The sequence below is a fragment of the Crassostrea angulata genome, chromosome 3 (genome assembly GCF_025612915.1).
Source record: "Crassostrea angulata isolate pt1a10 chromosome 3, ASM2561291v2, whole genome shotgun sequence".
Classification (NCBI taxonomy): Eukaryota; Metazoa; Mollusca; class Bivalvia; order Ostreida; family Ostreidae; genus Magallana; species Magallana angulata.
The window spans coordinates 36,409,747-36,426,033 of record NC_069113.1 but is presented as its reverse complement, the minus strand read 5'-3'; the positions used below and the strand labels follow the sequence as shown (position 1 = coordinate 36,426,033).

The window sequence follows — 16,287 nt, the reverse complement described above, 5'->3', positions numbered from 1 at the left end:
CAAGGCACCCTTTTTCTCATTATGAAAAAATAAAAGCCTTAGCCGATGGTATTTGAACAGCATGTTGTACATGTACATGAGCCTTTATTTATGGCCCTCGAGATGAAAAATGCTTGTGAGCAAGTTACACCACAAGAAATCTATGGTATCAATTTATTTAGAACCATTAAAGCTTTCCTTTGAAATATATAAAATTCATTGCCAACAAAGAAGACAAAGATAATTTACACAAATATGAATTGTTTTATTACTGTATATGCTCTATAAATGGATAGTAGACATTTAAAAATTTCTATAAGTTTTAACTAATTAAAAGCATAGGCATACTGGAGACAACACCGATTCAAATGCCAAAATTTAACACCTAGAAAAACAAGATGGTAACTACTGTATATTCATTAAAATTCATGGGGGCTAATTTTTATGGATTGCTTAAATTTAGCAGGTTGGTGGGAAAACATTTTCTTTTTTTATCTTATACCTACATAAGGAAATATGACTTCATGGTCTAATTTATTAATTCATGGAGGATGTTAATGCATGGATGAGAGGTACCCGTTAATTCCACAAAAATTTAAAAGCCACCATGAAATCTAATAATTTTACAGTATATATGCACCATTATGCAACATATACCCTGATAATCCAGTTAACAATACAAGAAGCACTTTTTAAGCAACATTTAAACAAAATTTAAAGCAAGTATATTCCAAGAAAATAAGATTTGTCTCCAGTTACCTCCCAAACCATTCCTAAATGTACTGGTATAAAATAATCTAAATGGATCGGTAAACTTGTACAAATGTTGAAGGGTCAATGCTACAACAATCCCTACCCCTACATAAAATGGAAGTACTTTATCTAAACGTTCACATTATTACAATCAAGAATTGCAAAACATCCTTTTGTACAATGATGGACTAGCATTTGTTTGTTAAATTTTTAACCAACCACAACATTTTGAAATAAAAATGCATACATGATTTAGATATGTTTGTATATTTAAAAAAAAAAAATCACTATAACCAATCATGAATACAGTGTATACATTGTGTATATCAACAACTGAACATATAGGTGGAGAGATAGAACATACTTTTAGCAAAGACATGACAAATAAATAACAATAACTACTAGGAAGGAACTGTGCATGAATATTTTGAAATATCAGTACATGTTAATGCACTTTCAATATCAAAGCTACTGTAAGAGAGAACAAAATACACAACCCTAGTGTAAACTTGGCCAAAAAAAAAATCAGCACATGTATAATATTCATGCATTTCAAAAAGCCCTGCAAATGCATCCTACTTATAACAACAACAAAAAATTGCAATAAGTGTAAACAAAATTGTTCTAATTGTTCACAGTTTAAAAAAATATCTTTTGGTGCACTTTAAGGTGGGTTTACAAAATTATGCTCACTTCAGTAACATGAATTATGGTACTACATGTACATGTATACAATTATTGGTTTTGATTGAACTATAAAAACATGATAAAGGTGATATCAGATGAAAAGAAGAGTTATGCTACCAGCAGTGCAGAACACACTGTAATTGTTTGACATAGTCTTACACAATGCAGAAAAATTCCAATTTTACAAATAATGCCCATTCATAAGGGAGAAAATACATTTACTGTACATGAACATCTGTACCATAGTAAAGGGATTCCTTGAGATAACATCGTTATGTACACAAAACATTGCTGCCTTGGGTTCAATTTTTGGAGAAATACTAAAAATGCATAAACATCTCCATCTTAAGAGTTCCTATCAATTTACATTAATGAGACTAACCCATTACTTTAATTCAAGTACCAAAGATAAGCATAAACTTGAGACCTTCGTATCACAACACACTACATGGGTCTGGGCAAGAGAAGTTGAGGTCTGGATATACACAGAATATAGCTCTATCTGCGAGATGCTTTAATACTCCCTCCTCATGGTAGTCCTTGGGAAACCACGACCTGTCTACATGATTGAACACCTATCCCTCTCTGCTCTCTGTAAAAATAATCCTTAGTTAAGATGGACAGAATATGATAGAATCTGTACTTAAATTATGATTAACCATTTCAAAATAAAATAGATAACAGAATTCAAGAGATTCAATGAGGTTTAATATTTTGAGAATTAATGGGTTGAATTGTACGATTTGCTGCCATAATTTTCTTTCGAACTATGTAAGGAGTTGGTATTAATATACTGTATATATATTGATAAGCCTAAATTTTAGCCTAGTTGTGCCTACCTCTGCTCCAGGTTCTGACAAAGGTCTGTATGTAGAGGTAGTAAATCTCTGAACTTTCTTGGTCATTGCTCTCCTCGCAACCTCCTGTAATAATTGATATAAAATAGTCTCCTGCAGTCAATTCTAAAAACAATACTAAAGCCACCTGTCAAATCTAAACTTATTACATAATGCATTTTGATACACAAGGTACTTAACATAAAACTGCCATGATAAATATACATTGAAACTTTACACAACAAATCATTACTTATTCTGTAAAGTTCACCAAGTCAAATGCTAGCAATAAAGACTAAGCATTTAAATATCTCTGGCAATACAGTAAGAAACAACAATATAGAATTTAATTTATGACTTTTCTTACCTCCCCATCTGAGTTTATTAGAACACAGACCATGGCATCTTTGTTGGGGACCCACTTTGAGCCCTTCATAACTAGGTCACTTGGTGGACTGTGGGTCTGACCAGTGCCAGAGCTCCACACCTAAAATAACAGATAATTTTGGATTAAAATAATATAACAATTAAAACAAAGATTGAAATAGCTGATATGCTCAAATTCAAATTTGATTAACAATTTTAAAACCCCTACAAACATGTTTTTTTTTTCAATGTAGGACACAAAAATTCAACTCACTGTACAGAATGTGTGTGCCTTCATCTGAAGAGAGCGATGAAATTTGTAGTGTGCTTTACTCTCTGCATCATCTGCTTCCGAGTGACGCAACTGCAACTGCCAAGATCCAACTGCAACATCCTGAAGAAAAACAACATTCCTGTATACATTCTCAGGACTGTTCTCCTTGTAAACAATTTCAACAGCAGAAACAATAAACATTTAACAGAGAGTCAGAGACCAAGGAAATAAGTTTAGACAAGATATTATGCAGCCAAGTGAAAATGCATAGAGTTGTTGCAGGTAAGTACAGATATTGATGTGAAAATGTGGACTCAATCTAATTGCTAGCAGTCCCAAAGGCTACCCAAAGAATTATGTTGAACACTTTCACACACGTCCAAAATCAACAGTATAGGAAATACTAGGAACTGGTTAATATCTTAGAAAGTAAGCTTATTTCTAATATTGAAGGGGCCTTGTTTGCCACCAGGCATATTTAAGAACCGTACAAAAATTTAAACAAAATTTACATATACCTCATCAGATTCATTGTGAAGTTTGATAAATTTTCCATCTGAATCAATTTCTTCAATGTTAATATTTCCAGAGGAAGAAGACTGTGAAGAGAACCCTGAGGTTGAGTGAGATTCGAACTCCTGGACTTGTTCAGCGAGGGCTACTCTCTTTCTCTTGTGTCCCCGCCTGCTGCCTGGGGTAGATCCTGGGGAGGAGGTCTGTGACATGTTTAACCTGAAAATGAAATTACACTACTGAAAACATTCTGCATAAGTTGTCCCTTTCTTTTAGTTGAATTTCGCTATTGATGAAATTTAAAGAGGTCAATTCTGATCATCAAATTGGTAAGAAATATCCTGCCTCTCCTTACTGAAAACATCAATCAATATTTCTCCCTTTTGAAATACATCAGTCAAAAAATCAACAAGTAAATTTAAATCAAAATGATCCATACTTCATAAAATGAACAATCAAGATTCATTCAATCACTTGATAGAAGTTTATACCTTTCCTCTTCAGTTTCTAAAAGCTTTCTATATGTGGCAATCTCATTGTCTAGTTTGATCTTGACCTCCAGAATGTCAGCATACTCCTGGCTCTGCTCCTCTATGGTGGAGCGCAGGTCTGCTATCTCCTGGTCCTTCATGGTCAGCCGCTCTTCAAACTCTTCTTGCTCCCGTGTCAGCTGACTTTGGAGGTTTGATACTTGGGCCTCAAGAGCTGCATTCTGAAATCAAAATTATTCAACTGGTATTACTTCCAATTTAAGGCTTAGATAGAAAGACATCCCAGACAGTATATAGCATTTATAGAAATTTTTCTTGGGTAGAAGATAGTCATTTTACCTCCTTCTTTAACTTTGTGAGTTCAGAGGACATCTCGTCGATTCTCTTCCTTGTAATCTTAATCTCATCAGTAGTAGCTGTAGGTCCACTCATACTTCTGTTCAAGGCACTCTTCAGAGATCCCACCTACAGTAAAATGTGATGGGTATCAGTCACATAACTCTTGTAGACTTTTTTTGTAAAAAAAAGAAAAAAAATACTTCTAATAAATCCCAAACATATTGCATTGACAAAATACACGGCCAGCATTGCTTTCATCATGAATTTCATCAAGCATATCTGTAATAACATGCAGCTAAAGTGTCTTCTCAAAAAATGCAATTTTGCTCCTTGAAATTTTCTACTCATTTAACAAACCTATCCAAAGGTATTATCGGATGAATAAAAAGATCTAGAATAACAGTATGTATATTAAAAGTTCACCGAACCTGTCGTTCGTAAATAGTTTCCACTTCTCCTCTGACTTCCTGGAGTTGCCTGTCGTGCTGCTCCCTCATTTCCTGCAGAGCCTCCTGCATCTTGCTCTCGTACTCCTCTCTGATAGTGGAGGCATCAACTTCATCATACTCTTTGGAAGTAGTCACTGTCCTCTCAGTCAGTTGCTGGAAAAAAAAGTTGTATTTAGCGGAAAGTCAAATAAAATTTAAGTAAACACAATGGGAGTATGACTTTTCAATTTACCCTTTTGGAGTACAAATACACTCTTCTGGACATTTTGAGAACTGCAGTGTAGAGAACTTTATGGCTAAATGAGAATTCACACGAAGCCTAGACCATTCAATAAACCTTTTATGAAGGTAATTACCCAGCTCTATTTACACTTTGTTTGTACGATTGCAGTTAATAAAGACGGTAAAATAATCTTTGCATGAAAACTGAGTTTTTATCTCGGTATCAACTTATCAAAGTACAAAGACCAAAATACAAATACATAATTATGTATTAGTATTACGTAGATCAGAAGGATTAACTGTTTTATCTATTTGTACTTTGTCTCTTGTCACTAAATGTATTTTATCAAACAGAGAAGGTATTAAACTTTGAGTAATGTTATCATATTTATTTTGTGTTCTTTTTTTTTTTTAATGAAGTGTAGGTTGAGATGAAGAGTCTAATTTCCCATAACAAACATAATTAAAGTCAATTATTAAAACTCTCAATTCTTTAGCCACCTTCATTTATTACCTGTTCGAACATCTGCGTTTTGAACTGCAGGTCTTCCTTTGTGCTCTGGAGTCTGTTCTGTAGGTCCACCCTCAGCAGTGTCTCATCTTCTAACTGCTTCTTCGCATGTGCAAGCTGCCTTTCCAGATTGGCCAACTCTCCTTTCAATTTCTTTAAGTACACAAAGAAACAAAAATAGAATAATCAACAGCTCATAAAGATGTGACCTAATATAAAGAATTCCCACAGCTTTAAAGGGACTTGGACACGATTTGAGATCAAAAATTCTATTTTTATTTTTTATGTATAAAATGGTTTACTGGTGCATTTTAAACGATTGACCAAAATATTGAATGTTAAAGTCAAGTTACAAGCGAGATTTAGAGGTAAGAATTAACTGTTATGTTAATAAAGCTCGAGTCTTATTGTTGTTTACAAAAAATGTAATGTAGATAATTACCATTTCTTGGACAAAATGACATGTTAAAACAATTTAAACTAATTCAATATCTTCATAAATACTATTATCAACAAATTTAAAGAAAGATACATTTAATTGAAAATTACACCAATACAACACGTGTAAAAATGACAATTTTCGAGCTTTATTTAAAAAACAAAGAATTATGAACTCTGTATCTTGCTTATAACTTGATATTTGACTTTCAAATTTTGACATAGCGTTATAAACTTAGAACTATATTTATCAGTATAAACATTGAAAATGGAAATATAAAATTTGAAAATTTTAAGTCAAATCGTGTCCAAGTCCCTTTAAAGAGACTGTGTGGAAAGGTGACAGTTTGACAAAAATAACAAATGCATTCAAATTATCCTAAAAATTTTTAAGCAAGGTCATGTTGTGATCAACTGGACCAGCCGACTAAAACAAAGATAATTTTTGCCTTTAAAAGAATGAAAACACTGACATGCCCTTTATATATTTCCCTAGAAGAATGAAAACATTGACATGCCTTTTGTGTATTTCTATAAATAATGTGAACTGATAATCTGTGTGCTATAAAACAAAGGAATTTTATCATTCCCTAATTAATCATTTGGTGAGATGTTTTTATTTCATACATTGACTTCTGTGTCAAGAGCCTTCCTTGCTGCCTCCGCATCGCTTGTCCTGGCCTGTAGATCATTGTTTTCTTTCTGCAATTTCTGGGCACTATTTTCAGCATCTTTAGCCTCCCGATCTCTTTTGCTGTATCTGTTTACACAAAAAACAAACTCTGGATTGATCTTATCACTCTTTGTGATAACAAGCTTAAGTTTACAAAACAACTTACTCACTTCGTTTTAGGATATTTCAAAAAATATTTCATAGAATTTATTAAACAAAGCTTATACAATTCAAAGAATTATCAAAACTGTGTCAATATTTACACTCACTTCGTTTTAGGATATTTCAAAAAATATTTCATAGAATTTATTAAACAAAGAATTATCAAAGAATTATCAAAACTGTGTCAATATTTACATCTGCTACACATCTAAAACACAATGCTCTGAGTTGTCTAGATACATTTGTGTTTGTTTAGCTGACTCAGTGAATGAAACATGCTGCTAATTTTCACACGAGGTGTGGAGCATGTGTGTGTGTACTATAAGTAATGCCCAGGGCGTGACTCATGATCCGGGATTTAAATGTACATGGCCAAGAACTCGAATACACAAACCATTAGAGATATTGAATTACATAACAATCATTTAAATAGCTCACTTACTTGCTCTTCCATTCATCGGCGTCTGCTTTGAGCTTTCCATTCTCGATCTGCAGACGAGCCTTTTCTTTGGCAGTATCATCTAAAACCCGGCGAGCATCCTCCAATTCATTCTCGTACATCGATTTCACACTGGACACTTCTCGTGACACGGTTTCCTCCGTAGAACGCACCTGCACAAGCAATCGATTGTTCTCTGTTTCCAGATTTCGGATCCTATCTATGTACGCCGCCAAACGATCGTTCAGATTCTGTAACTGAGTTTTCTCCTCCTGTCGGGTGATGCGCGCGGGCGATGCCGCCCTAGCCCTCCTCCCCGGGGATGTGACCCCACTAGTCGAGGGTGATTCCTCCTCGGTTCGGGTAGATCTCCGGGACTTTGAGGGTGTCACGGTCGCCATCTCTATTTTCTTTCTTCTGCCGATCCAACGCTTCACGGATTTTACCGCAAAATGGCTTCCAAAAGCGTGGTTACCCGCCTTTTCAGAGTCACGTGATTTGCCTTAGGGACTGGTTGAACGAAAATAAGCCTACCGGTTTGGATAATAAAAACTTCTAAAGTGTAACGTGGCTCATTCATTTTGTCTAAATACAAGAAAAAATATTTCTCTTTTACTTTATTTTCGATCCCAAGTCTTTAAAATGCGTAGGACAAGGATCGTTCGAAAACGTGTTTAATTTTCAACAAAATACTGAGTAAAGTATGAATGTGTATCCATTTAACATTGTTTTATATACTATAGGTATTTTTAATTGTCAGTTTGTAATTTATGACTACTTTTAATTTGTTAAGTTTAAATAATAAGTGATTGCATTTAAAATAATTGTATTTGTTAGCTTGCAAGTTCACTTTATTGTTTGCTTACTGTAGTAGTGGCAGATTTACCTTGATTTTGCAAACACTTTTAAATTATAATGCACGATTGTTCAAGATGCCTAATTTAGATTTAATTTCGATAATTTTATTAAAGACTTATATAACAACAAAATGTTAAATAAATGTGTTATGAATATTTGCACACTCGAAGAAGCAGGGAGAGGGGGTGCTTAATTTACGTATAGAAGATTGCATTTTGAAGAAGTTGCCCCCCCCCTCAGTTTTTTATGCACATAAAAAGTACATGGTGATTATTTATGAAAATTAACTAGAAACTTTAGGTATTACGCACTACATGTACTTTGCTGGCCAAGGGTTTACAATCTAATCCGCTCATCTACAAATAAAACCGTTCTTGAGATTTTTTCTCTTGACAACATCGCGTCACTGAATGATCTCAATTTTGATGCACTTTTATAGTCAAATTTTGTCTTAAGTTATGAATATTACTGTATAAATATCAACCAAAAAGTCGTGAAACGGAAGATGTTAAATTTTGCAATGGAGATATCGGTTTTTCGATGCTTTGTCGACAATTCTGTGTTTTATTTTCTTTGAGACATGTTATGAAAAATGAAATTCGAAATATTTGTTCTTCCAACTCTTTGTTTTATATATGAATAAAGGCTTTGTCTGTTGTCCAATGTTGTGATATATCAATAAAATATATTTGATTAAATATGATATTGGTATATATTTATAAATCTGATCAAGTGCGTCCGTCATCATGAACCAATTAAACTAAGTGAATGCATTATCCATACATTGTTAAATTGCACCCATGCAGACATCATAAAATTGTGTTGCATTAACATTCTTTTTTTTTTTTGTATGATTTATATGTATTGCAATGTATTTATATGTATAACTATTGCAATGTCACAGTTTTCTCTATGTATGATTTATATGAGCGGTTATATTTTACATGGAATTGGATGATAATTTTGTGACCGTATGGTTGCTGAAAAAGTAGGCGAGGTAAATGGTTATTCTCTTTTGAGAAGTGGACACGCTATGCCTGTCCATTTCTCAAAAGAGGATATAGGGTCTAATAAAAACAGGTGTTGTTTACTTGAACTGACCAGGGTCCGTTTGGGGTGCTAATTGCTATATTCATTCTTCATTCACTCTAGGCTCTACAGACCATCATTATATCATTCATTCATTCATTCATACTTTATATCGGAAAGTAAAGATATTAATTTCCATCCATCTTTATAATCTAATTCACAAATTAAGCATGACTGCATGGTTACTATGGGGTTTTTTTTTTGGTTGGGGGGGGGGGGGTTACGTATGTATTTTGCATGTTGAATACACTATATCTCTTGAATTACTTATATTTCATGGCTAATATGTGCAATCATTTGTATATATACTTCAGAAGCATTTCCACTCAACAACTCGCCTCAGAATATGAGAGGAAACACTTCAGTCAATCTTGCATGCTCTGGAGGATTAATTTTATAAACTGCCTTGATGGTTGCATTATGATACACTGTAGATGCTGCTTTAGCTCATGTAGCCTTAATTGAAACTTACAAGAAATATACCGAAACGACATATTTCAAATACTCATATTTCTGCTGATGGTTCGTTGTTATATTTATATGCGTGTAAAGTAAGTGCTTCAGTGGAAACAAAGCATCTGTGATTATCCAACATAAAGCTATTAAAGCCAGATAGCATACAAGATACTATTTATTGATAAAAGAATGTGAGCTCTATATGTCACACATTGCAGAAATGTTGGCAATGCTGAAATAAAAAAAAAAAAACAGCACAAAATTCAGCACAGATTAAGGAGAATTTGAATGGATCATCTTGTGGAATGTTCGTAGAAATATGCTAGAATAAGTGGCCCATGGGATATATAATATAGAATTTTTATATTATTTTTACAACATATATCGCTCACATGAACCCCAACTTTTTGTCGCAGCAAAGATTTATCTTAAATTAATTTACATATAGAAGAGTAAATTATCAAGGAGTTGGCCCCCCCACTTTTTTGAGACCAAGTGAAAAATTGAAGTAAAAATAAGCCTGAAAATTAACAGGAAAAGTGTTCGATAGCGGCGATTTTTTTAAAAAGAAATATTGCGCAAAGTAGTGTTAGATGTACATATAACTTTAGTATATAACTCTCGACACAAAGGGGATATAAGTAACTAAGTTGTTCAGCGAACGATTATAAGATCTTGTGAAATCAGCATGCATGGTTTTTTCTTTTTAATGCAACACAATTTCTTAGAAGAAATGATATAGTTAAAGGTGCTATCAATGTGGACAAAGAACATCATGTCATCATCGTTTTAAATTGTTGCCAGTTTTCCCAAATCGGTTTCGAACTCTTGATTAACTTATCAAAAGTTTACATTGTAAAGTTTACTACCGGGTACCTTTTTTTTTTGGGGGGGGGGGGGGGGGTAAAAATCCATTTTTTTTCTAATATAAATATTTTACTAATTTTATCTGATTATTTCTTTCAAAATAGTTGATTCTTACGTTAACAAGAACAATACAATTAAAGTTAATTTTACAGTCTCATTATTCTCTTAAAATCTTTAAAATTCGGGAGCTTCCGGGGGGGGGGGGGGATGGCCTCTTGAACCCCCACCATGGATCTTTTGGGGTCCTCTAAAGGAACGTAGCAAGGGGGTCCCTACCACTGTTCCTTTTTTTTTTTTTTTTTTTTTTTTTTACAAATTTTATCGACCTTTTTTCATATTATGAACTTTATTAGATAATTTGTGTTAGGAGACTGACCCGTCTTCTTTTTCTGTGACAATATTTGCAAAAAGATGTGAATTAAATATATAAATGATCATTATTATAAGAGGCTAATTGTAAATGAAAATTCAAAGTTTCGAAGAGTTCATAATATCCATAACAACGCAATAAAGAGCTCATTAAAACTACACTCCCTCCCCAGGATTAGATTTTTAACATTTTAAGGGTAGGTCTGCAACCCCCCTCCCCTTTTCCTTTTTGTTGTGTTCACCCAAACCATGAGGTCGATAAAGCATGTATATTTTCTTCAATGACCTTAATTAAAACAACAACAGAGACGGCGGAGGACTTTGTATTCTGAGAACTTTTAATTAAGCTATAACTTTGTTTACGATAATATGTTACTTCTTGTGTTAATAAAAATGTTAACCCCCCCCCCCCCCCCTGAAAAAAATGACACGTCTGTACTGCCATACTTTCCACAAGCATTGGACACGATGGCAAATCCAACTGTTATCTTGAAAAAGCAAGGAGAAATCGTCATTGTAAGGCTGTCAATATTCACACTTGGTTTTATTGTTTATTGAACATCGTATTTTATAACCTGTCAATAGCTATTATTATCGATCTTCTTTGTACAATGCATCTGCGTACATGTATGCATTTACCAATGTGTTTATTATTTAGGTCAATGCCATTATGGTATTGTGTATTCTATAGTTAGGCTTATCTGTTTATGTGTCAAGCGCAATAACTCATTGTGAATTAAGTTTTTGACGGCATAAACACTAGTCTTGTAATAAATCGGAGTATTTGGGACTATAAGTTACTCACAGTTTGTACTTAATTACCTACACACATGTGCAGATCTAGAGGGAGGTTTGTGGAAAGGGGGAGGGGTCTATCCATGCCAAGATTGAATAAAATTAGAATTGTTAGTTGGTAAGAAATATGATTACGTATACATGTGTACAACATGAGGAACATATTTATGCCCCACCCTTATCTTTTTAATTTATGCAATGACTGCAGTTGACCAGAAGCGATAGTTTAAAGGGACTTGGACACGATTTGAGATCAAAAATTTTATTTTTATTTTTTATGTATAAAATGGTTTACTGGTGCATTTTACATGATTGACCAAAATATTGAATGTTAAAGTCAAGTTACGAGTGAGATACAGAGGTGAGAATTGGTTGTAATGTAAACAAAGCTGAGTCTTATAGTTGTTTATGAAAAAATGTATTGTAGAGAATTACCATTTCTTAGACAAAATGACATGTAAAAACAATTTAAACTAATTTAGTATCTTCATAAATACCATTATAAACAAAAGAAAGATACATTTGATTGAAACTTACACCAATACAACACATATGTAAAAATGACAATATTCGAGCTTTGTTTACAAAACAAAAAATTATGAACTCTGTAACTTGCTTATAACTTGATATTTAACTCTCAAATTTTGACATAGCATTATAAACTTCTATATTTATCAGTATAAACATTGAAAATGGAAAAATAAAATTTGACAATTTTAAGTCAAATCGTGTCCAAGTCCCTTTAAAACTTTCAGCATTTTATTTTTACAAATAATATTCAAACCTATATCATGCCGTCATTTGTTTCTGATAGGATTTCATATTGGTCACCTTAGTTTTCCCATTTTTTTTGTTTATATGATCTAGGCGACTGAAATTTGTTTTAAAATTTGAATTCTTATTTCCATTTCAAGGAGGATTGCCCAATTCCAGAACCAAAACCAGGAGGTAAACAAATATTTAGAATTTTTAAAAATATCTCTTACATAAGGTTAACATGCAAAAATAATAATCTAATGCTAAATTGTACCAAGTTTCCTCTTTAATTTTCTAGAGGTTCTCCTTCAAATGCAAGATGTTGGAATCTGTGGCTCAGATGTTCACTATTGGCAACATGGAAGAATTGGAGACTTTGTTGTTAAAGCACCGATGGTGCTTGGTCATGAAGCCAGTGGGGTGGTCAGTAAAGTCGGAGAGGGTGTGTCCAACCTCAAAGTGGGTAAGTATTCAGCTGTAGTCTTTAGCGTAATTATAACTTTGCATGTCCACTTTTAGTTCTGGTGTTAAGCCAGTTGATAATCTGAAGAAGAAGATAAAAACTGCTAAGGTGACCTATGTGTATTTTGGAAATAAAATATATTAACTTGTTCATTTGGATCAAATCAGAAGCCATTATAAACTAGTTGGATTTTGGGGGGTTGTAGGTGACCGGGTAGCCATTGAGCCAGGTGTTCCCTGTCGCACCTGTAAGAACTGTAAGACTGGGCGGTACAACCTTTGTCCAGACATGAAGTTCTGTGCCACGCCCCCTGTCCATGGAAACCTGGCCAAATTCTACACTCATGCTGCGGACTTCTGTTTTAAGTAAGAACTGTCTTTTTGAGAAAGATTATTTATTTTAATGCACCCCGATTTTGCAATGAATTTACAAAAGTACAAGATATATGTTTTTATTTGCAACTATGTTGGAAGTAAGAAGTCAACAACTTTTCCATTGTGGACTTAGCTTCAAACAGGTTTTTCATAAAATAAAGCCTATATAACATTCTGTCATTCTATTAAATTAACCAGGATACCATGTGTACATTCATGTACCGGTATATAATTCTGAACATTCTAGGTTACCAGACAATGTAAGCACAGAAGAGGGTGCTTTCCTGGAGCCCCTGTCTGTGGGGGTCCATGCTTGCCGTAGGGCAGGGGTCAGTCTTGGGAGTAGGGTACTTGTTTGTGGGGCGGGGCCAATCGGACTGGTCAACCTCATGACTGCAAAAGCCAATGGAGCTTCAGAAGTCTGTATCACAGGTCAGAATTTTAAAAATTTAGTTACCTACAATGCAATTTTACTACTGGTGAGAATGGCTGTCTTTCTGAATAACTTAAAGCCAGAGAATTTTGTGGAAGAATGTTTTTCTGTTATCAGAAGTCAGCGAGCAATTTTCTGAGTGATAATTACTAATAAATATCATTATACATAGCTTCCATATATTGATCACTGATATCTCGAATACAATGGACATGTCGAAGTGATTTGTAAGTCCCAACCATTTATTTTTTAAGTATTATATTCTTGATATTTCGAATACTCGGATATCTAGAATTTTTTAAACAGCACCATCTATTTTGAGATACTTTCAGTTTGCTTGTACTTTCAGTTTGCAAAAAATCTGCAATAGCAATATTGCACAGCTGCTGAATAAAACATTATTGTTATTAAAATCTGTTCATGTTTTTGTAGACATTGATGAGAAGAGGTTAGAAATGGCCAAGGCTGTTGGAGCAGACTACACTGTGCTTGTCAAAAGTAGGGATGGACAGGAAGTGGCCAGACAGATAGAGGAAGTTATGGGTCAGAAGCCAGAGATCACCATAGAATGCAGTGGGGCACCACCAAGCATACAGACAGCCATATATGTATGTTCTGTTTTAAACATAAAATTTTCATTTTTTTGTCTAAACCTTAAATATTATACATTTGGACAGGATAAACAAACAATTAATTTGACGATACTCAGATGACCTATTTTGACGATGATTATAGAGAAAAAAAAAGTTTCTAAAAATAGAGGCATTTGAAAACAAATTGTACATTTGATTTTTTCTTCTGTCTTTCTTGTTAAAGTCTATATCATTATAATATATTAACAGTTTATTTAATATAATATTTGATTTCTTGTTGCAAGGCAACAGAGTCGGGTGGCTGTGTAGTGTTGGTTGGACTAGGACCAGCTGATGTCACTTTGCCGATTGTTAATGCTTCTGTTCGTGAAGTCGATATTCGAGGAATTTTCAGATATGTAAACTGGTAAGAGCACATACTGTATACATGTAGTGTATTGGATTGCAAGAATAAAATTTGTCAAGAAACTTCTTCAAGAATTACCTTTCTTTGTTTTGAATGAACTCCCCACAAAATAAGTTGGTTTGCTTATAATTTAAAAAATGAGGTAGTCGTACTAGAAATTCATAAATTTATACATCACCACACATTTAAACATGTAATTGCTGAGGAGATTTATTTGTCATATTAAATTTAATAGGATATTTGTAATCTTCTGTTATTCTAATTGCTATGTTTACTTAAAATTATGTGCTACCAGTAGTTGCTAAAATGATGTGCTAATGATTGAATAACCTCTTGAAATGCATTTGTTTTCTAACAATGAATTGCCAATTTTTCTATGTCATGCTATGTGTAGATATCTTTACATTTCAGCTATCCAACAGCACTGGCCATGATTGCTTCAGGAAAAGTTAACGTCAAGCCTCTCATCACCCACCGATTCAAACTCCAGGACAGCGTGAAAGCTTTTGAGACGGTTGCCAAGGGCGAGGGCATAAAGGTCATGATTCATTGTGCTTAGTTACCAGACAGGAAGTTGTATGAAAACCAATAGATTAACAACAGACATGGATTACTGGAATGATTAGGTTTCAGAAAAGATAACCAGAAATTGGATGGTGTCTTGAGCCAATGATATGGAAAATGTTTAAATGTGGTGCTTAATTCATTATCTTTGCGTAAATTCGCAGTATGTGAAAATCAGTACAAGAATATTGAAGTATTAAGATGATCTGACCATAGTCTCATTTTCATTTGTAAGCATATTGTGAATTTCTTATTTGATTACCAGATCTGATTGAATGTTTGAACTGATTTTGTGCAACATTTGATTGATTGATTTATTTGTCTGTGATAATGCCAATATGGTGTAGGATTCATATAATCATTAGCATTAAACATTGTATCAATTTCATTTTATATGAAAAAAATGTTTGTTGTTTTCATATGTAGTGTGCCATTCATTTAATTTTGAAAAAGGTGCGGGGGGGGGGGGGGGAGGGGTTGATGTTAAAATCACTATGCACTATGCTATGCAACTAATTGCCACAGATGTAGATAAAGTTAAAATATTTCAACTTTGCCACAGATAGGACTGATGAAATTCTTTTTATGTCTTCAGCAGTATGATATTCTCTAAGATTTATTGATGGTTAGCAAATAATGGTATTTTAAGTTTTATACATCAGTTCTACATGTAGTAGTAAGGCAGTGAAATATTATTTCATAGTTTTGGTTGACCGTGCATCTATCAACCATGAGCTGAAAGGGTTGGCGGTTCACCCACACCCACCCAACCCCCGGAAAATTCTAACTTATCAAATTACCGAAAATGTGCCTTGGAACACCCCCTTTCACTTAGGACTCCTATGGAAAAATTTTCTGGATCAACACATGACGTTTGATTCGTGCCCCACCCCGGCATTCAAAATTAAACCTCGAAAACCACCTCACCCTGCCGAGCCCCTCGGCGCATGAATTTTCATCCATTTATTTGGTTATATAGTACATGTGTATATCACAATTTTTCAAACTGATATTTCTTTCAATACTTCTCACATTGAGAATTGTCACAGTTTTTGCGTTGTAGACAGTGAAACGTTGCACTTTCTAATAGCCATAACCAGAGACATAAATAACATTTATTATGTTATTTTTG

General features: G+C 33.9%; 2 protein-coding genes across 2 annotated transcripts; one reads left to right on the top strand and one right to left on the bottom strand.

The window, feature by feature from the left end:
• Positions 1-223: 223 nt before the first annotated feature.
• LOC128176452 (lamin Dm0-like) lies at positions 224-7,741 on the bottom strand. Its single transcript, XM_052842808.1, has 11 exons — positions 7,136-7,741; positions 6,486-6,618; positions 5,424-5,573; positions 4,667-4,840; positions 4,239-4,364; positions 3,900-4,120; positions 3,414-3,627; positions 2,896-3,015; positions 2,623-2,742; positions 2,259-2,342; positions 224-2,011 (listed from the first exon to the last, which is right to left on the bottom strand). The coding sequence occupies exons 1-11, from the start codon at positions 7,531-7,533 to the stop codon at positions 1,979-1,981; spliced, it is 1,773 nt and encodes a 590-aa protein (XP_052698768.1). The 5' UTR covers positions 7,534-7,741; the 3' UTR covers positions 224-1,978.
• Positions 7,742-11,197: 3,456 nt separating this feature from the next.
• LOC128176703 (sorbitol dehydrogenase-like) lies at positions 11,198-15,543 on the top strand. Its single transcript, XM_052843214.1, has 8 exons — positions 11,198-11,287; positions 12,481-12,514; positions 12,621-12,785; positions 12,991-13,150; positions 13,407-13,591; positions 14,025-14,200; positions 14,470-14,591; positions 15,003-15,543. Exons 1-8 carry the CDS (start codon positions 11,240-11,242, stop codon positions 15,148-15,150), a joined length of 1,038 nt encoding a protein of 345 aa, XP_052699174.1. The 5' UTR covers positions 11,198-11,239; the 3' UTR covers positions 15,151-15,543.
• The last annotated feature ends 744 nt before the right edge of the window (positions 15,544-16,287 follow it).